Source organism: Rosa rugosa, chromosome 3, assembly GCF_958449725.1.
Source record: "Rosa rugosa chromosome 3, drRosRugo1.1, whole genome shotgun sequence".
Classification (NCBI taxonomy): Eukaryota; Viridiplantae; Streptophyta; class Magnoliopsida; order Rosales; family Rosaceae; genus Rosa; species Rosa rugosa.
Window position 1 is genome coordinate 32,060,137 of NC_084822.1, and position 22,338 is coordinate 32,082,474.

At 38.8% G+C, this 22,338-nt stretch overlaps 1 protein-coding gene across 8 annotated transcripts; it reads right to left on the reverse strand.

The window, feature by feature from the left end:
- Positions 1 to 13,237: 13,237 nt before the first annotated feature.
- LOC133739604 (uncharacterized) lies at positions 13,238 to 16,644 on the reverse strand. Of its 8 annotated transcripts, none has more exons than XR_009860703.1 (7): positions 16,112 to 16,644; positions 15,647 to 15,726; positions 15,098 to 15,169; positions 14,713 to 14,850; positions 13,858 to 13,943; positions 13,500 to 13,538; positions 13,238 to 13,413 (listed from the first exon to the last, which is right to left on the reverse strand). XR_009860703.1 is itself a non-coding variant. In XM_062167388.1 (6 exons), exons 1-4 carry the CDS (start codon positions 16,426 to 16,428, stop codon positions 13,901 to 13,903), a joined length of 570 nt encoding a protein of 189 aa, XP_062023372.1. In that variant the 5' UTR covers positions 16,429 to 16,644; the 3' UTR covers positions 13,238 to 13,413; positions 13,500 to 13,538; positions 13,858 to 13,900. The 8 variants fall into 8 exon arrangements, 2 of the variants coding, with proteins under 2 accessions (XP_062023372.1, XP_062023373.1); XR_009860700.1 differs by adding an exon at positions 15,456 to 15,513 and having other exon boundaries at positions 15,647 to 16,644; XR_009860697.1 differs by having other exon boundaries at positions 15,098 to 15,726.
- Positions 16,645 to 22,338: the final 5,694 nt, after the last annotated feature.

Below are 22,338 nucleotides of genomic sequence, written 5' to 3' on the forward strand. Positions count from 1 at the left end.
GGTCAATATTGACATAGTGGGTTCAGGGCATCAATATGTATGTTGTATAAAGGAAAAAGGTTTTCCAGCTATTTGGTATTGGTGGCTGAACGTTCACGCATGTATAATTATGGGGTTATATATCGATTTTTATTTGTGTTAAAAATCAGGGGCGTGACACTAAGATACCCTCAAAAAGTCAAGACTGTTCTTTTTTCTGTTTGGGTCCTCTCTCTCTCTCACATGCCATACATCGAGTCGACCTATCATTAAATTAACAATACCCAAGTCCTGAAACTCTCTCTGGAATGTAAAGTTCACATCTTTAAGGTGAAACCATGGAGGGAGTAGCAGTGAAAGAAAAAATTATAGCTTGCACAGTTGGTTCATCGTCTTCATCTTCTTCAAGTTTGTTACCGCGGCCGATGGAGGGGTTACACGAGTTTGGTCTGCAGAAGAGCAGTGGAGGATCAGTTGCAGACGACTGAGAAGAAACAGCAACAGATTATGAATTTCCTTGCAAAAGCACTCCAGAACCCATCTTTTATCCAAAACTTTGCTCAGAAGAGAGTTGGTGTTGGTGTTGAAATAGGTCGAAGACGGAGAACTGCTATCCCAGTGGTGGAGAATTTGCAAGAATTTGAACGAACCAGAACCAGAGCAAAACCAAGTGAATGATCTCCAATCTCATCACCCTAATCAAACACTGCAAAACCCCCAAACAACTCCTCCAACTCCATGCTCATACCATCACCAATGGCACTCTCACTATACCCCATCACAAAATCCTACCCAACCTCCTCCACAGCTTTGTCTCCCTAATCAAACCCTCTTCCTCTGCACATTCTACCACCACCTCACTCAGCTATGCCGTCTCTCTCTTCAACCTCATCCCAAACCCATCTACTTTCTGCTTCAACAACATCATCAGAGCTCACACTCTCCTCTCCCTGCCCTCCATCTCTTCGCTTCCATGCGCCGCTTTTCGCTCCCCCCAGACTTCCACACCTTCCCTTTCGCCCTCAAGGCCTGCGCCCAGCTTGGCTCTTCTTCGTTTTCAATCACCCAGACCCTTCATTCCCAAATCCTCAAGTTCGGTTTCGCTTCCCACTCGTTTGTCACCAACACCCTCATTCATGTCTACTCAGTTTGCCAGAATCTGAACCATGCACACAAGGTGTTCGACGAAAGTTCCCACAGGATTTGGTGTCGTATAATGCGATGTTGAACGCATTTGTTAAGGGAGGTGAGATTTGTAGAGCGCAGCAAGTGTTTGATGAGATGGCAGACCAGGACTCTGTTTCGTGGGGGACTATTTTAGCTGGGTATGCATAGACGAATCGGTGCGAGGAAGCGATTGAGCTGTTTGGTGAGATGATTGAGTCGAAAATTAGGCCTAATGATATCTGCTTGGTCTCTGCGCTCTCTGCTTGTGCTCAGCTAGGTGGGAGATATGCAATTCTTCAGATCCCGGCGGAATGCTCCGGCCGACGAAGATTGAGGTGGACTTGATCTATGGGGTGTGTGTCAGTGTGAGAGAGAGAGAGGACCGAAACAGAAAAAAGAGAAGTCTGACTTTTTGAGGGTATCTTAGGAAGTCTAAAAAGATTTTTTTTTTTTTTTTTGAAAGGAATACGACAAAGGAGTACATGAAGCGATGCACAAAACATCGAAAGAACGCAATAAACATAACGAGATGCACAAACGCATCTGTAATGAAGAAAAAACAATAAAACATAATTAGATGCACAATCACATCAAGAATAAAAGGTAACCAGGTAACCATGTGACTTAATGCCGTAAGGCATTGTTGCACTGCATATGTCACTGAAGCAGTGTAATTAGGAGAGTAACCGTAACTGTAACGGATGATAGGACCACCTAGGAGAGGCGATTCGCTCACCAAGCGATCGAAAGCGACCAAGGGTACCAATACCAGAACCTCGGATTTAGGCAGACGAACTCTTAGGAAGTCTAAAAAGATAGGAGATGATATATTATTAAAATAATAAAAATGGTGCAGTTTGTAAATTTGGGGGTGCAAATTTCACTCCCCATTTTATATTACGGAGTTTCTCGGAGATTCTAGTAGGGTAGTATCGTCTTTTCTTATGGTGAGTATATAAGGACAGAACCCTAGCATTTTGGAGATACCTCTCCCTCTCTCTCGCCTCGACCTCAAGACCATACGCATGACATAACCAGATTCCGACCTGAAAATTACGCCTTCGTTCGACGTTTTCCGGCAGCGCCACCATCCTAGGTCGCTTCGTTTTATCTTCCTCTTCCTTCCTCAATAAGCGGTCTTCTTCGATTCACACTATACACAACTAATTGGAGGCCGAAAGACTAACTGAACCCGACCCGACTGTTTCTTCCTCTTCCTGCCATCTCCGGACGGTGGACCATCGGAGTTCGGTTCGTATCTTCAGCGCCGACGTCTTCCTGGTCTCGGATCGTCCATTCGGCGATGGACAGCGACGATACGAAGCTCCAAAACTTAAAGCTCCTCCGGCGGTTTTTCTGTAAATTCCGGCGACTCCGGCCGTTATCAGTGATGCATGATGTGAAGAAATTGATCTACACTTCATGCTCTACGTGTTGATGTATTTTAATTTCGATTTCAACCGAGTATTGAAGAATTAATGTTTTCATGGTTTCGGTCACCGTCGCGGGTTCTGTTTCCGGCTACGGTTCAGGAGCTCCATGGTTCGTTTTTGACGTCTTGGAGCATTAATTGAATATATTCTCCCTCTGTTCGTTTTTAGAGATACTAATTATCATTTCTATTGAAAACATAGTTCTTTTTAGTAAATATATATTGAAGCTGGGAACAAGCTTCTCATATCAAATGAAGGAACTATGTTCAAATTGTTTATACATATATCATTAACCAGAAATGATTTTCCCAACCGGAGTCGGGTTTAGGGTTCATGTACCAATCCAAATCAAACTAAAGTTTAAAATGGATGCTAGCTAGCGCAGTTACAAAATTAAAAATTTAATCGATGAATATGATTGTAAGTCATAACTAGCATCCCTTTTACGCTTTGGTTCGGTTCGGTTCGGTTCGGATTGGTATATAAACCTTATATATGCTAAAAAATTGCAAACTTACAATCACCAATAATATCAACCTAGACTCAAATTGTTTTCGTTACAAAAGTAATGCTAATGTTCTAATAAGATGACATGGATGACTTTGCTTGTTTTAATTGGAGTACAATCACTCTTTTTGCACTCTCGTTCCCCATCAAAATTTTTGGTAAACCATATAAAAATGAGGGAGAGAATTGCTCTAATCTAGAAAAGTCATGCTTGATTGTTTTATGACACCATAGTATTGTGAATGAGGATAGTTTAAGGTGGTGTTTCTAGTAAAATGTGAAAGTAACAAAGTCAGTTAATAAGTAGGAGATGTATATCTAGTATTTAGTAATGTGGTGAATAAAATTTCTCTTATTGAGTTATGAGAGAAAGAAAAAAAAAGATATGATTGTCATTTTATTATCTCAAGTAGTAAAATGAGTCCTCAAAATAATAAAAATAGTTAATATATGAGAAATATAACATACCATAACCTTACCCGATTAAAAAATGAAAGATATAATATTCACCCAAAAAAAAAATATTATGTTGCTCTTTGTGATTTTTTAATAAATAAAATGTTGGATTTTACCTTGTTTTAGGCTGTCTTCCGTTTCGTGGAACACCTTAATATCATAGGTGCTGCCATATCTTAGCACACCACAATAGTTTTCAAATAAAAATTATGTTATTGAAAATACAAAAAGAAACAAAGGCTTAGTCTTGTCTGCATCGCAGCCCACGGAATCAACAAAACCCCAGCCGCAAGATAGAGCGCGGACCTCCTCATCTAGCCGTCAGATTAGTATGATTATCATGAAGCAAATGAGAGATAGTCCGCAAACCACATACACGTGGAGGACGCAGGTATAATACTGTGGGATAACGTGTAGCGGAGTGGACCTCAAACAAGTATCACGTTAGAATAATTTTTGGGGAATAATAGGGTGGTGTAAGAGAAAGAATCTTCTTTAGAACCACTTAAGGTCGTAAGGATCCAACTGTCAGCTAATCAAGCTTGATATTTAGCTATAAATGGCCGTTACATTGCCTTTTTTCCGCTCGATATAACGGCGTCAACTCATGCATAGGGGGTCACTACCATCCAATCCCATGATGCATGTGCGTGATACACGTGTTATGTACATGTTATGGAAATGAGGGCATGGCATGTGTTGTATATGTATGTATGTATGTATGACTTTTGTGATAAGTGATAGCAAGTTTATGTTTGTACGCTGGTTTTAGGGTTTCTTGCAGTCCAGCTCTACCTGTCGTCATTTACGTCAAATTAAGGAAAGGTCGAGTCAAAATGACGAACGTATCCTCGTTTAATCTTTTTAAAGGGTTTTGATCTGATTGTGAAGGCCCTCTGTAAAAAGTTTCGAATATAATCCCTCATTCAGTCACTGTATTTTTTTTTTTTTTTTTTTTTTTGGGGACTGATACGACATCATCAATGGCTTTCAGTAGATTTTCTCTCTACAACAACAAAGGTTAAGTTTAAACACGGCTTTGATTGATAACGTTTTACAAAATTGAATTTTGGAAAACTTTTTTGTAAAATGAAACAGTGGATTGGACTTTCTGTTTTGAAGATTTGAGAATGCATGTGGTAAAATTTCTATCAAAATTTTTATAGTCTAAATTACCAAAATTTCAGTGGACCTTGCTTTGTAGTATTTTATTTTATGAGAAGACGACAACATATTAAGAACTAAAATTACAAATAACAAGCTATTCTTTTTGGAGCAACATAAGAAATCACCTAAGCAATTTCAGCTATTAGCAATTAACCCCTATACAAAAAGACATCCCCTGTATATTCAACCCTTAGAGCCTTAATAGAAAAGGAGAATTGTGCCAAGACAACTAGTCGTCCAAGAATAGAACTCAAGACTTCTCACTCATAAAAGAAATAATTATGTAATAAAACTTAATGGTCATTGACAAGTATTTTAACACGTATTAACACTAAACAACTGCTACTATATCAATCCAAATTTCCCAATGAGTTACGTACATGCCATTGTGATTTAGTGCATATATCTGAGTTTTGACGTACATGTCACTGTGATCTATACACTAAACAATTCAACCAAATCCTACTACGTACATCAAATCAAAGCCTCAAAATCTCTCCTGTAGCTTGCTCTCTATATTCTTAATGTTCATAATTTAACCTTCAGTAGCCTTGATAATCTTTATCACCCTGAACTTTCTATATTAACTTATTGCATGCGTACAAACATAGATGGATCTCCAGTACTCCCTAAGATCGAAATCAAACTCAGTCTAAGATGAAGATGAATCAATACCTTATTTTGGACAGTTTGAATTATGATTACGAGTCCCCTCAACACAACAGCAGAAGCATATTTTAATCTCCGCTTCTGTCAATTCTGATCGATATATGAATGAGTTGGGCATGCTTCTGCATGATATGTTAAATTTAATGCCTCTATGGTGTAGGCTTCTCAAAATTTCTATGTCTTTTGATGGTTATTTATGTCAGTTTGATATGAGTGGGCTGGAGATCGATCAATGGTTGATGTGTGGGTTGTACTCATCATTGGAAATAATTCAGATTCAGAGCCAAGCACCACATGGCAGTACCCCATCGATGAGGGTATTCTGTCACCTATGGCCAGAGGCATTTCAATTTTAAGAAGCTACTACCTTAGACCCCACCTTTTTTTTTTCTTTTTCTTTTTTTTTTTCCGAAAGGCCTTAGACCTCATTTTATGAGCTCTTAGAGTTTTGATCTTTGTATCTAGGGAAAAATTCACCAACGGTGTCTGGACACTTAGGGACTTTCAGAATGATACCTGAACTTACAAAGTTATCAATGTGATACCTGGACTCATTTTTTCGTATCAATGTGATACCTACGGCCAATTTCCGTTACGGAGCCGTTACGGAAATTGGTCATAGGTACGATGACTTGACCCCGCCGCCGCCGCCAATGACTTGACCACCACCACTCTCGTTCTCTCCTCTGACCCCCTTTTATACACCGCTGCTACCCACCATTGTGCCTCGCCGATTAGTAGACAAAGAACTCGGAGCCTCCACTATCAAGAAATTGAGGCTCACGTTCTGCGTGTCCTGCGCGGCGGATATCGGCATCGTCGGAGAAAATGTTGTATGAATATAAATTTAGTTTGGGTTCCACGGTGGCAGCTAGTCGAGCTCGTTGATTGCGGCCTTGGCTTTCTTGATTAGCCAATCGACGACCTTGCTAGGCTGGTCGTATCCAAGCCGGTCCTGCATGTCGTAGAATTGAATGGCGGTGTGGGCGACGAGCCTGAAGCTGCGGTCCCTGGGGCCTTTGGTGGTGCAAACCTTGCTGTGGCGGTCCTTCCAGCCGGTGGCCCTTAGAATGTGGCCTTGAGCCTCCACGATTTCGCTAGCGGTGGAGGAAGAAGCAGTCCTTATCCCCAAACCCAATCGAGAAGCAGCGGAGGACGACGTTGTTGTGCGGTGGTGGAGGTTGTTGTGGTCAAGTCATTGGCGACGGCGGCGGGGATGAACTCGGAGTGAGCGGTGAAGCCTCAATGCACAATTTCAATTTGCTATAGGATTTGAAGTTGGGGGAACCAGAAACATCTGTGGTGCATGAAGGTGGATTCAGACACAGCGGCGGTGTTTGATCGGCGATCGGCGGTGGGAATCGGTCGAGCAAGATGATTTGAATCTTGATGATTCAAATCAGGGGAAGAAGAAACCAGAAAAGAAGAAGAAGAAAGAAAGAAAGAAAGAAAGAAGAATAAATAAATAAAGAAAGAAAGAATTTGAGGATAAATCGGTCATTTTGTCTTCATTAAGTGACTCACGTGCATCGCACGTGCAAAATTGGGAAAAATTCACCAACGGTGTCTGGACACTTAGGGACTTTCAAAATGATACCTGAACTTACAAAGTTATCAATGTGATACCTGGACTCATGTTTTCGTATCAATGTGATACCTACGGCCAATTTCTGTCACGGAGCCGTTACGGAAATTGGTCATAGGTACGACGTTGATACGAAAAAATGAGTCCAGGTATCATATTGATAACTTTGTAAGTTCAGGTATCATTCTGAAAGTCCCCTAAGTGTCCAGACACCGTTGGTGAATTTTTCCCTTGTATCTAAGCACTCGATTGGAATCAAATTGAAAAAACATCAGCATAAGAGTGCTCCATATTTTATGACCTCACATATTTGCTGATTAAAAAAATCACAATTTTTATTTTCAAGCGAAGACCACATAATACGTAGAAATAATAAAGAGAGTTATAAATAACTTAGCATAATTTACAACTAGTATTACTACCACTTGTTGGAGAGGAAAGATCGGTACAATGGTGGGCCACGGGCCACGCTTGTCGCTGTTTAACACTACTAAATAATTCATAATAGAATATACAAATTAAATGATCAAGCAACAATCCCTCCACTAGAAAATACGCTTTTTACTCTTTTAGATATATACGAACTAGTAATTCAATTTCTCAGTTCAAAATTAACTGTAAGAAATTCTAAATTCAGAACAAAAAGAAGCACGAAAAATTGGTCCAGATTGGAGTTCAAAATTTGGAACCATCTTGTAATACAGGGCCCTATAGGATGCAAAACTCGAAACCGGTTTGAGTTCAAAACTCGAATTAGAATTAGGATAGTCTCAGATTCGATTTCCAAACCCACTAAGATCCAAGGTCCAAATATGAAGATAAATCCACCAAAAATGATGACGACGAACTACTGCGCCTCCGTGCCAAATGAGGACATTCGACAGTTAGAATTATCGCCAAACAAAGAAAAAAGATCATCCAATCGATTATTTCCACACTCGCCCACATATAGCACAAATCGAAAACATCCACCAAAGCATCACATCTAGTAATGAAGCACCAAACCCACACTAATAGCAGCACCTCAGTGAAAAACCTCTGGTTCAAACAATAACCAAACAATAATGAGCATAAGTACCCTACCAGCCTATAACTACCACAAAAGAAATTTTCGGCGACCACCTCACAGTTCTAAAGCTCACCACCATATCAACACAAAGCCACAGAAAAGTATGTCAACACAAAGAATAGACACTAGAATTCACCACCAAGAGGTTGAAAAGAAAGATCTATTAACTTATATCTAGCTAATAGATCTTTCTTTTTAAGTCTTTTACGTATCATTGGAAAGTTTATGTGCCACATATTGACTACGTAATTGGTAAAATATGGCTTGAACAAATAAATGGTTGTCTTTTGCCAAACAAAAGGCAAAAGAATAAAAAATTTGACAATGACTAAGTTCTTGATGGCCACATCTAAGGCCTAACATTCTCGCTAACATTTTGCCCTTTGCATATTTACTTTTACGGCGTTTTCTCTCTACTTTGCAGTGGTTTATCTTGTTTGGTCATCGTTTTCTACTATTAATGTGTTTTACTCATTTGTTGGAGTTTTGGTCTCATTGTCGCTGGTATTTTTTTATCGCTTTGCTTGATCGTGAGTCTTTTCATGTTGTAGGTTGATCTTGATTTTCTTTTTCTTTTTTCTTTTTCCTTTTTTTTTTTCAATTTTTAGAATCTGTAAGCGTCTTCTTGTTAATTCAACTCGTTAGTGGCTTTTAGTTTGACTAGATAGTACATTGTTGATGAGTGGCTTTTGGAATTTTGACCATTTTCAACTTTGCTTCTTAATATTTTTCTTTGAATTGGGTCGGATCTTGATTTGGAATGTAAATCCAATTCAAACTTGGGGTTTAGGTAGGACTGTCAATTTCGACACGACTCGAAACCCACATGAAATAAAGCATGTTGAACCCGCACGATTAAAAAGCGGGTCGGCCGCGGGTCAACCCGCCATGACCCATTTAATAAAAGGGTCGGCCGCGGATCAATCCTCCAACACGAAATGAACCCGTATAACCCGTTTATTAAATGAATTGAGTTATATATTATATATAACCCGCGTAAATGACCTATTTAGAAAAAGTAATATTATATGTATATAAAGGTTCAGTAAATCTTTTTCTCATTTTAAACTAGGGTTACCACTTCATCGTTAACACTATAAATTCTCTAGTGAATTTAATCAATTTATGCATTTTTTTAGTTAAATGAGTCGCAATGTTAACCCTTAAATGAGTCATTTTGTTCAACATGACACGACATATTTATTAAATGGGTTAAGCGGGTTGGAAACAGGTAACCCGTTTAATAAATATGTTGGGTTTGGGTTTAATTTTCGACACGATTATTAAATGGGTTGTGTTTGAGTTTGTCTCTTGTGACACAACAAATACCTTGACCCGACACGAACCCGACCCAACACAACCCATTGACAGCCCTAGGTTTAGGCAGGTTCTGGTATGAGATTTCTGCACTATAGGAATCCAATTCAATAGTTTGTAAAGAGAATCCTATTAACTAGAGGAATTACATCTTTCTTAGGTGGGAAATTAATTTGGTTATTTAATCATCACAGATGCTATTTTTCACTTGAATACACTTTTGTCGTCTCCCATTGAAAAATAGACGGATAATAATATCCACACCACATGTTTTTTTTTTTTTTTTTAGAGTAATAGTCAACCACTTTATTAATAATAATAAGAAAGATTACAACTTATAAATGTAGAAATTACATCAAAATGAAAGATAACAAAAACAATACTAGATGCCACGAGGCATCGAAAGTAAAACCTAACAAGAATCTTAAGGGATGCAATAAAGCATTTGATGAAGCACCGGGCAAACCCCGAGTTATGTAAAACAGTACCAATAGTTTGGTCAACCATACTTCTACGTAAAGGTATATATACGCCGAATAGAGGGTAACCTTCTATCAAGGTAACTGACGGTAGTGTGACCGACCTTACCTACTCCACGCAAAACAATACGTCGAATAGAGAGCAATCTTCTACCTAAGTAGCCGAGATTCCAATTCTAAAGTGCAGCCGGAAAATGAGCCCACAATAATTCCCTTAGATGCCAGATACGAAACCAAACAGAAGATAAAGCCCAAGCGAAGGCCCATCTTGAATAGTCCAACCCAAAAAAGGCCCAGGTCCACAATTGGGCACCCAAAGACTCTCTGGGCACCCAAACCCGCCCTGAACATGACCTCAGCCAATGCTCCGCCTTCCCTCGCCGGAAATAACCCGTCCCAGTTCCGTCCACTCGATTCCAAGCACCACCACCCACGCCACTAGTCTTACAACCCCATCTGAGGTCATTCCAATCGTGGAGCCCCACACCGGCATCAGACTGCCTCACCTCCATCCCATGCTTGAGCCAAAGTGTCGCGCCGCCATCACCTACGACCTGCTGCGCTGCCGTCGATCGCTGAAACTACCGCATCCTCCCTCGGATCTGATATGGGGAGAAGAAATCAGAATCAGACCTCGGCTCCCACCCCCATTCCAGAATCTGAATTTTGCCGGAAGTTTCCGTCAAACTCAGCTTCAGTCGCGCCTGGATTGGGCGGAGTCGCCCGACTTTTGGTGCCATCCCGATCCAGGAGGGCAGCGCGACATCTTCTTCTATGAATAGAGGAGCCACAAGAAAAAAGGATCTGAAAGGAAGAGGTTACCACAGGCCAAGGTGCGAACCATGTCCTGATACAGGACAAGAGTGTAGTCGTGCGCGACAGAACCGACACCGAAGAAGGTACCGGAATAGTACTCCATCGATGATGGAGGAAGGTACAAAGAGACCGGAGACGGCTCTCTCCCAACCCTAGCAGAGCCAAGCCGCTAGGTATTTTCATTAGCAATATATCCCCACCACATGTTAAAAGTACTCTAAACTATATTAGCCTACCAAGTAAGATCCTAACTCATGCCGTCTCATGATTAGTTAAATAAGAAAGGGAAAATTTTACAAATAGTAGCTCAATTATAAGTAATTCATCACTTTGGTACATCAATTTCAAAAACTATCATATTAGTACTAACATTAAAATCTGAATCACTTTTAGTACAACGTCAGTTAGACCTCTACTTGTATAAGGATATCTTCGTCTCACCATTCTAAACTCAATTTTTTTTTTCTTCGACTCAACAATTATCATTTTTTTTAAAGAGGATCAAAGGATTTCATTCCTACCCCCATGGTGACTCGAACCCATGACCTGAATCTTAGGTAGTGGGTGCTCTAACCACTGAGCTAACACCACTTCGTCACAATTATCATTCTTCTCAATCACCCACCACAGTCATCATCCACTAGTTAGTCCCCTCATCAACGTAACCACTACCACCCAATACCCCATTTCCCAATTCTCTTCTCCATACATTTCCATCAAATTTAGCTCCAAAACGTCCAAATTCTCATTTTTAATCAATTTAATCCAAAATCTAGATTCTCAATCCAACCCCAAAGCTGAAATTCATCTCACTCGATCAATTCTTAATTCCCAATTAGAGCAAGCAGCTGCTCTCTCTCCTTGTCCCTCCCTTCATCCCGTTTCTGTAACCCAATTCCACACCATCTTTACCCGACATTGTTTCAAGCACCTCCACTGAGGTTGCCAGTGTTTGCTACGATGATGATGATGATCAGCTCGTCTATTGTAACCCAGTTGCTGGTTATTCGATGGCATAGGGATCTTGCTCTCGATAGAGAAAGATGAGTTAGAGATGATGCTACGACAGGTTCTGTGTTGTTGCCGAGAAAGCACACTCTGAATTCTATGAGGTTGGGTCAGGGAAGATTACCCTAGAATATTCTCTGGTTGCAATTGCGAGTTAACTTTATATTTGGTTGTTAAAGATTGACTGTGGTAAGCATGTGGTTACTAATAATTGGTATTGTAGATAAAAATCAGTCATCTACCCGTTCAAGTAGAATACTGCAACTACCAGATGATGCTATGCTTTTCCTTTATGGATATTAAATGACAAATAAAATTGCATTCATTTCTAATTCTTCTTAGTTAAAGTATTGACCTCTAGCGAACCTCTACTAAGAACTTTTTACAGTCAATTACCAACTGACGTTGGGGATTGTGAGAGAGAGAGAGAGACAGAGAGACTGTGTTTCGTGATTAAGAGAGAAAGAAGATGAAAAAAAAAAAAAGATAGAGAAAATGAAATGACGAAAATGTCCAGGAAATAGCCTATGTTGCAATAGAGTTAACGCCGTTATAGATGGAGGGTAAGAAAATTGTATTAAGTTTAAATGTTGAGGTACCGATATCATACTTTTTAAATGTGATGTACCAAAGTGATAAATGAACTTTGTTAAGGGTGTTGTTTGTAAAATTTTCTCAATAAAAAATTCTCAAAAGTTCTTCAAGTTGAACACACAAAAAGCTCTAACATGTTTTATTTCTTTAACGAGCCAAGCATGAACAAGCTAGAAATGAATCACATATCTTATTGTAATTAACATGACCTCCCCCATTTTAAGAAAATGTGGGATGCTCCACAAATTCAGTACTTACCAAATGAAGAAAAAAATATATTAAGAAATGATCGCACCCTCACATGGAAAAGAATTAAGGCTTTGACTTCCTATTTTTATAGGTGGATTATTTGTAGGAACATAATTATCCTCATTATGATACAATTTCTTATTTGTCTGACCAAGAAACTACCTCAAAGATAATTTTCAGTTTTTTTTTTTAGATAAAAGATAAATATAAGAGGGTGTGATATTGTTTTTTACCGAAATGCCCAATACCATTTGGTCTAGTGGCATAAGTCTCCCATTTGTAAGTGGGAGGTCGTGAGTTCGACTCACCACTACTAGGATTTTTGCCTTAGACATCGGCCAGAAACCGATGTTAAAAAAAAAATCGTCCGATGTCTTAGTGGGTGATGTTAAAGATCATGAAAACCCAGACATCGGTTTTTAGCCGATGTTAAAAATAACTCTAGACATCAGTTTCTTATAACGTCTCGATGTATAAAATGACTCCAGACATCGGTTGGTTTATAAAAAACTGATTTCATTTCCTCTTGTGACATCGTTTTACAAAAGAAATTGATTTATATATCAATATTAGACATCTGTTCTATAGATAGAACTGATGTTCTTAGTCATTTATGACATCAGTTTGTTATATTAAGTTGTTGAGTTTTCGTTCTTTTTGCTTCAATTTCTAGTTTAAAAGTGGTTTGCTTCTTATGTGCATAAATCAGTTTCTTCACTAGAAAATTATCACAATCAGAATACAAGTGGTAACCAAAAGAAAATTCTCATTAATACTATTTTTGATAAAAAGTGTACAAAGAGTAGGGAGAAGGGGACAATGGCCTAAACTTCTCCATATACAAAACAAAGGGCTTGCAAAGAAGTAAAACAGTCATTGTGTACCATTCCATAAGCAAGGCCATCTTTGCACTACTTTCTGCAAAACAAAAATAAAAATGAGATTAAGTTATACCAAGCTATCCACTTCCACACAGATGAAGTTAGAATCTTCTAGATCCATACCTTCTCATCACTGGTTACATGGACACTCACACCAATTGACTGCAGACAACCAAACTCTTAATCAGAAAACAAAAAAGATTACAGGGAAACCATACCCAGAGGTATTACTTTATATTATAAATGCACAAGTGGTACGGTGATAAACCAGATTGGGATGCAAGCAACCACAGTGACTACAATATTTTACATAGGATGTTTTAGAAGCGAAAGGCCCCCCTTCAGCAATAGTACTAGATACAAGCTCACTATACATCCTGTTGAAAATAAATAGATCCATGCATATCACTACAATATTTGAAATGAAGATATATAACTGGACAACTGAAACTCGACTAACATCTGAAAATGTTGGTTATACCTGTAGACATTAAGCATGTCGAAAAAGATCAATGAAATCTGGGTTAAGAGAAATGTTCCAAGAGAGCTGGCAACCCTTGTGTTTGTCTGCAAACCAAAGAATAATTACAACTGATATCCAAAATAGGACCAACTAAAGGATGGTCAACAACGACTATTATCACACTTAATATTGTTATAACAGACATTGGATACACAGACAAAAAGAGAAAAAAAAATTAACATGTAAAAAGCCCATTTAGGAACCTGACAAACGAAAGAGAAATTGCAATCTTATGTACACAAAATAAACAATATTCAACAAAACAGTCACAGAACACAGAAAATGAAGATAATAATCAGGCTGCATTATATAGTTTGACCAGCAAAGCATAGTATGGATCAATTTTCTACAGGATACCACCATTATATTTCAAGAAATGTATATCTGTAATATATTAAGAACGGTTCGAATCACTTCCTGATCTTTAAGAACTTCGACACTTTGGCATGCTTGCCCAATGATCTCTGACCATTTCTGAATGACAAGTACCTCATAAGCCACACAATATACTATCAGCACCTGCGACTTTGCAAGTGTGTTGTGTGTGCATGCAAGGAGGATATGAACAGGTCCTAAAACAGTGGTATTCATATTTAACCTGATTTGGGAGACTCATCAATCTGTGTAAATATTCATCCCTCTTTTGGGGATCAGATTCTACTTCAATCATATATCACCATAAAATCTTTCTACTCATACATCAAAAATTGATCAATAGACCAAGATGGAGCTTATGGCCTATTGTATCACCATAACAGAAGCAGTAACTACCACCCTAAAAACAAAATGACAACAACTTGGTATATCTGATACCTTGGCTTTAGGAGCAAGACGAGCCATGAGAGCTGCTGCAGCATTACCCGCATTATTTTCCTTGATGAAACTAATGGTGGAGTTGATGACCAGCAGAGTAATAATAACCGCAAAATCTTGCCAGTCAGGAGGCTTCCCCTGCATACAGATAAACAAACATCACAAATCACCAAAAATGCAAGCAGTGTAAAAAAAATAGCAACAGTAACCCGAAAACTTGAAAAACTTGCTCTCTTGAAACACAACACCCATACCACACAATACCATCTACAATACCACAAAACCATATAACACACACCACTGAGTGTACTTACACTTAACAAACCACTAATCTAAGAACAAAAATACCAAAATACACCGAAAACAGTAGTCACTTCATATTTACCTGATTGGGGTGTTTTGGCAGATGCCGCCCTCGTCCACTTGACAAGGGAAGAGAAGTGCTTGATCAATGGCCCTGAGCAAACACAATCCAATCCAAATAACACTATAAGCCAGCCAATAATAAGAAACAAAAACACCAATATGTAAAAACAGATCAGTACGACCCAATTTAGAACAATTTACAGAAAAGATTACCAATTTAAGTACAATAAAGAGAAAGCAAAACTGGGTATCTGATTATCTACATAAAGCTGCACAGTAATACTATACTAAACTCTTTACAAAAGTGAAGCAATTGAAAAAACAAAGCAAACCCAGTAACCAAACAGATCAAAACACAAAACCCAAATCAAAGCTACATGCAGGAGCAGCATGAGCTTCAAATAGGGTGGATACACACCTTTTGCAGAAGTAGATCTGATGTTTTTTTTTTTCATTGAAATAACCAATCGCATTATTGAAGAACTGGTACTACCATGAAGGAAAATAATATGAAAAACTTGCAACAATAGTTACTGACAATGCCTATGAGGTGCATTAAAATTAATACCTTTGAAAATAGCACATCAAGGGTTCAACTTTTCAATTTTCACAAGCGAAAGCAATACTGCTCCGTGGGCAGATGGATACCTTCACATATGTACAAAAGTAGTGTAACTGATGAACAAAGTAAAATAATTGTCAAAGGAAGTGCATCTATGATTGTGCAGAGCCATCAAGAAAGGGATTAAGCTCCTCTGCAGTCAATATATCTCTGAAGTTATGAATTTCATAAAATCAACAGCAGTACTTTTCTGGGTATACCATTTTTGGCGATAGTTCAATTTTCTGTTCCATCCTCAATCAAAAAAAAACCTAGAGGATCTATATCTTCATATGACTATCATGCCAATAATCCAATCCATTCAATAAATTAAAGAAGGAATCACACAAAAGTGAAGAAACTTAAGAAACCCACTCACAAATACTTCAAAGACACAAAACCCAATCCATAAACTAAAAAGATTCAAATTACCCAGACTTCTTTCGGAGTTGCTCCAGTTCGTCTCTGAAACAGAGGCCTTGAACTCTGGAACATCCACCATCTTTGAGCCCTAACCCCTCGCACCCGACCTCTCTCTCCTCTTCGTTCTTAGACGGGTTGTGGTCGGAGGCGGAGAAGGAAGAAGAGGACGGTTCGGTGTCGTTCGGAGATGGAGGAGGAGGTTGGGTGATGAACAGAAAGGAAACAAGAACTCCACGAGACAAAGTGGATCTGGAGGACACTCTCTCCTCCGTCACGATCTCCAACCATCGGAGTGGGCTCACCGTAGCCACCATCTTCTTCGCCATCCTCCGACGAGTCAACGCCAGGCTGCACCTCCGAGATGAGCCACAAAGAAATCTCTTCGAATTCGTTTTCTAGGGTTTTGTGGTTCCGGTTCAGTTGGGACGGGAGTAAGAGAGAGAGAGAGAGAGAGAGAGAGAGAGAGGAGGGTGAGGAGGAGGAGGATAGGTTTCGGGGAAGGGCGAGAGAGTGTGAGTGAAGTAGAGTGGGAAAATTTTGTTCCCCGCGTGTACGAAATTGTTTAAGTTAGTCTTTCCGCGTTTTAAAAAATTTTGGATTCAAAATATAGACATCAGTCAACAGTAAAAAACGATGTCAGTTATATACATATAAATTGGAATTTGAGGAATCGATGTTAATGATAATTTTTTACATCGCGTGAATTTCTCACCGATGTAATTGTCGTGATGTCTAAGAGCAAAATTCTAGTAGTGCATAATAGACTAGTTGTTGTATTTGAGTTGTTTATTTGATCATAAAAAAGAAGAGAGGTGAATGAGGCCATTGTGGAGTTGCTTTCTAATTGGAATGTGGTACTCTTCCTGATCGTGCTTATGGCAAGGTTTAATAAAGCCACTTAAGAGCTCCTTAATTGCAAGTTCTCTATGCATGAATTTCAATTAAAAAAAAACAGAGAGAGGAGATATCAAGGGACAATTTTTTATTTTATTTATTCAAGGTTCAAATATTATTAGGGTATGACTATTACCACCATTTTTGTAGCTCACCCTAACTATAAGTCTATAACATTATTTTGAGGGAAAATTTCGCAAACAGTACACCAAGTAAAGGCCACTAATAATTCTTATACATAAAGTTCCAAGCCAAACATTTCGGTACACGAAATCTGAAACTCGACCCACTATCAGTACACGACGTCAATTTTTGAAACCAAAATGTCCATTATGCCCTCAGTTCTTTTTTTTTTTTAATAAATTTTTTTTTCTGTTATTTTTTTTTTCCTTCGTTTTTTCTATTATTTTTTTCCTTCGTTTTTTCTGTTATTTTTTTTTCCTTCGTTTTTATCTCTCTCTTATTCCTTCTTCCGGGCTCACTCCCTCGCTTCCAACGCCGCCTTCCTCACCTCCACGCTCGCTTCCAACGCCGCCCTTGCCCTCCAATTGGTGAGATTTATGGTCCTACAGCTTATATTTGTAACTCAGCCAATATTTAGTCATGTGAAAAGAAAGAAAGAGATAAAAACGAAGGAAAAAAAAATGAAGGAAGAAAAAAAAATAACAGAAAAAACGAAGAAAAAAAAATAACGGAAAAAACGAAGGAAAAAAAATAACAGAAAAAAAAATTTATTAAAAAAAAAAAAAAAAACTGAGGGCATAATGGACATTTTTGTGTCAAAAATTGATGTCGTGTACTGATAGTGGGTCGAGTTTCAGATTTCGTGTACCGAAATGTTTGGTTTGGAACTTTATGTATAAGAATTATTAGTGGCCTTTACTTGGTGTACTGTTTGTGAAATTTTCCCTTATTTTGAACAAAATATTCTAATGATGTCTTTGATCGTTGTAACTCAAAAGCGCTACATTATCATCGATATCCCACTAAGTATGGACCATCACGGCGGCGATCCTTTCTTTGCTGCACAACCCATCTGGCCATCTATGCACCACCGACCTTATTCCCCTCTTCTTAATCTTTTTGTTTATTTATTCTATATATTGATCCAATTTGGATGATCGAGCATGGGGTTGACAAGCATGCCTTAGAACAAATTGAAACTTTTAAATCAAACCAACAAGAGAAACATCTAAGCATAAAGAGGTCCAATTTTTCTACTTTTACAAAAGAACGAGTGTGGCAAAAAAAAAAAGAAGTGGAAAAAAAAAACATAAATAAGAAGTAGAAGATTGAAATTCTAAACCCAATTTTCTATCGTACTCATTTACTCTAAGGTCTCGTTTGGTTTGCAGAAAGGAAATTAATTCCTTTGTCTTTTCTAAGGGAAGGAAAATCAAATTAGGGAAATCAAAGTTCCCACAAACGTTCATTTCCGGTTTTTAGTAACATAAAGAAAGTTGTTAAAAATTTTGTAATTAATATAATAAAATAATGAAACGTAAGTAATAAATGCAAAGAAATAAGGGGAAAGGGGAAATGAATGTTGGGATAGGGAGGAAATCACTTGTCCCCAAACTCCATATCCCAACCCTGTCCCACGAATAAGAATTCGAGACGTCACGACTGACCACCTAACACCTCACTAACCTTGTTAACTCCCACTAAAACATAAATAATAAAATTTTAGACAAACAACTTCTCTCTTTCTTTTGTGTCCATTAAGCCCAGAAGAATAGGTTTTCATATCAGCATCGAAGACAAAAAGCTGAGACGAAATCCAACCAAGACCGAACTTAGAATCGAAGACAAACCAAAATTCCAAGAAGCTCGTACACGCCCTGTCGCCTCCACCACAACCACAGCCGCCACAACTCTCCTCAATCGCCTCTAAAGATCCCTCTTCCAAAATGCACCGCATTAGCTTTCCCTCTAATTAAAAGTAAGGGCTAAATATTATTTAGTACCCTGTGGTATCGGTCCAACATCGATTCAGTCCCTCAACTTTCAATTTCATCAAAAACACCCATGTGATATCATATTCTCACAAAATAAAGAGCCCAACCACCAGAACACTTGCATCTTCTTGGTATGCCTCAAACAAAATAATATATATATCTTTTTGGATTTTTCTATATCCAGTACTCTGATCTATTATATATATATATATATATATATATATATATATATATAGGATTAAATACTTGTTACTCCTCAAACTTTTGCCTGAAAAACAATTTAGTCCCTCGTCTTTCAAATTAAACTGGATAGTCATTATTCTCTCTAATTCTCACACAACAGGTCCAAAATAGGTCTAAAATGACTATAATACCCCCAAGATCCTTTTATTTTTATTTTTTTTCTCTTTTTTATCTTTTTATTTTTAATCATTTTTTTAATTTAATTTTTTTTTTTGCTTCTCTCTCTGCTCTCTCTCTCCCCCCCCCCCCCCCCCCAATTCCAGCTCCGATCCCATTTCCAACCAGGACCGAGCTCCACTCCCAATCCACCACTTAAACCCCCAATCTCTCACCCTCATCTGCCTCTTCTGCCTCTTCCACACAGGTCTCCTCCCTGCCAGCCTCCAGCCCTGCGCACACCTTCGCCCAACATCTGCAACAGACCGGTTCTTCCCAGACTGGCCTAATCCCCAGTGTTCCTCTTCCTTCTGCCACCAGCACCCCGCCTGTAGATCCTAACACGGCCTCCAGCATTGCCGCCTGCCACACACAGGTCACCAACAGATCTGCAGCCTAGCACCAGCCCGCCCACCATCCGCTGCAGACCTGCACCCAGCAACTCATCCCAGCACTATCCCTGCAGCATCATCCTCCTCCTAGTCCGACAGACCGGTGTCTCCAGTTCTTCTCCCTCTCCAGTTCGTCTTCCTCCACCACGTCCCTCGTCCGGCCAATATCCAGCCCAACCTCACTGCAGACACTAGTAATCGCCACCTGAGAAGACCAGATCCCGCGCCGGACACCACCGATCGCCCACGACCTGCGTCAACGACCAATCTGCAAACCAGAAGGAAATAGCAGAGAGAAAAGAGAGAGAGAGAGAGAGAGAGAGAGAAGAAAAAAGAAAACCAGGAGAGAGAAGCAAAAAAAACAAAATTTAAAAAATGATTAAAAATAAAAAGATAAAAAAGAGAAAAAGAAAAGAGAGAAAAAAATAAAAAAAAAGGATCTTGGGGGTATTATAGTCATTTTAGACCTATTTTGGACCTGTTGTGTGAGAATTAGAGAGAATAAGGACTATCCAGTTTAATTTGAAAGACGAGGGACTAAACTGTTTTTCAGGCAAAAGTTTGAGGAGTAACAAGTATTTAATCTATATATATATATATATTATTTTGTTTGGGGCATACCAAATAAATACAAGTGGTCTGGTAGGGCTCTTCATTTGCACACGTGGTGGGGTGGGTTTGAGTCTCCCCAACCGCAAAATATTGTGTTTATTTAAGATTTTTGGTATATCCGATTGGATATGAAGATATATATTATTTTGTTTGAGTTATTATCGTGCAAGTGGTACGGTGGTTGGGGATTTCATTTGCCAATCTGGTGGGGTGGGTTCGAGTCTCCCTAACCACAAAATATGTTGTTTATTTTGGATTTTTCCATATCCGGTTAGCTATTAGATAGATATTATTGTGTTGGAAGTGTGTCATTATCGTCCAAGTGGTATGGCGGTTGGGGCTTTGATTTGCATATTTTTGGGGGTGGGTTCGAGTCTCCCCAACCGCAAAATTGAGAGTTTATTTTTGATTTTTCCATATCTGGTTGGCCAGGGTTATTTTCGGTATTTGACTTTCATGTGGGTCCCACTTTTGCTGAGTTGGAATACCACGTCAGCAGTTAACGGTTGAAATTGACGGAATCCCGACGGAATGACCTATTGGATGAGAATATGATATCACAGGGGTGTTTTTGATGAAATTGAAAGTTGAGGGACTGAATCGATGTTGGACCGATACCACAGGGTACTAAAAAGTAGGACTAAATACTGTTTAGTCCTTGACCTTTTGACCATAAAACACTTCAGTCCTTAACCTTCTAATTTCACACGTTTAGTCCCTGTACTTTAAAATTTCGGACCAATAGGTCATTGCCGTCTAAAACCTCCGTTAAGTCATGGCGAAATGTCTATTATGCCCTTAGTTCTTTTTTTTAAATTAATATAATTATTTTATTTTTTTGGAAAAGGAATTTTTTTTCCCTTTCTTTCTTTCTTTCTTTCTATTTGTTTCTTCATGTATTCGATTCCTCCTTCCTCGGATCCCTCTCTCTCTGAATAAAGAAAAAAGAATAAATAAAAAAAGAGAAAGGAATAAATTTATTAAAAAAAAGAAAGAACTGAGGGCATAATAGACATTTTGCCGCGACTTAACGGAGGTTTTAGACGACAATGACCTATTGGTCCGAAATTTTGAAGTACAGGGACTAAACGTGTGAAATTAGAAGGTCAGAGACTGAAGTGTTTTATAGTCAAAAGCTCAAGGACTAAACAGTATTTAGTCCTAAAAAGTAATTGCTCCCAATTCCATCACGGACGGCGGCGGTGTTCATAAGCGAGCTCTTACTAGTGTCACCAACCATGATGGAATCCTTGATGAGATTCTGGCAAGGCTACCGACCAAATCTTTGATGCAATTTCGTTGTATCTAGGCTCAATCGATTGAAAAGAAGAAAGAAAAAGAGAACAAGGGCGGTGGAGGACCATGGATCCACATTGGTACTGGATTTCTGCAATTCTTGTGTCATTAGATGAGGCCATACTACTTCTAAAAGAGAGAGAGAGAGAGAGAGAGGCTATACTGGTGGTGAAGAATGGTGAGAAGAGAGCAAGATGGACGACGGTGGCTAGATCCCAAAACTAGTTCTCTTTTTTCTTTTTTGTTTGTTACTATTTTAGATAAAAATTGATAATATAAAAGCATTTAACAGAAATATTTAAGAACTTAACTCTGTTTTTTTTGTTTTTGAAAGAAGGCAAAGCCAATATATTGATCAAAAGTCAGAATGACCCTTATATACCCTTCTGCTGCCATCTAAGACAGACAAGAAGATGTGTTAGTACCCACAGTGGTACATAGAAACTAGGTCACTCATTTGACATTGAATACATCGTAGACATAGCGGGATCCCCCTTTGGTACTACACCGGAGGCGCTAGAAAGACCCGGCCCTCCCAACCTAACTCGGAAACAGTAAATCTAGTCGCCTAGAGACCTCAATTGGTGTACAACTAGAGACACTGAGAATTAAGTTGACAAGACCAAGACCCAATACTAAAACTAGATGCACAAAAGTGCCTAGACTGTCCATGAAAAACGGAACA

Bases quoted from the DNA above. Each gene is read 5' to 3' on its own strand.
- LOC133739604 (XM_062167388.1), bottom strand. From the start codon at position 16,428: ATGGCGAAGAAGATGGTGGCTACGGTGAGCCCACTCCGATGGTTGGAG. The intron at 15,170-16,111 runs GTAATTTGAATC...GTGTTTGCTCAG, and splicing joins CAACTCCGAAAGAAGTCTGG to GGCCATTGATCAAGCACTTC. The intron at 14,851-15,097 runs GTAAATATGAAG...ATCTGTATGCAG, and splicing joins TGCCAAAACACCCCAATCAG to GGGAAGCCTCCTGACTGGCA.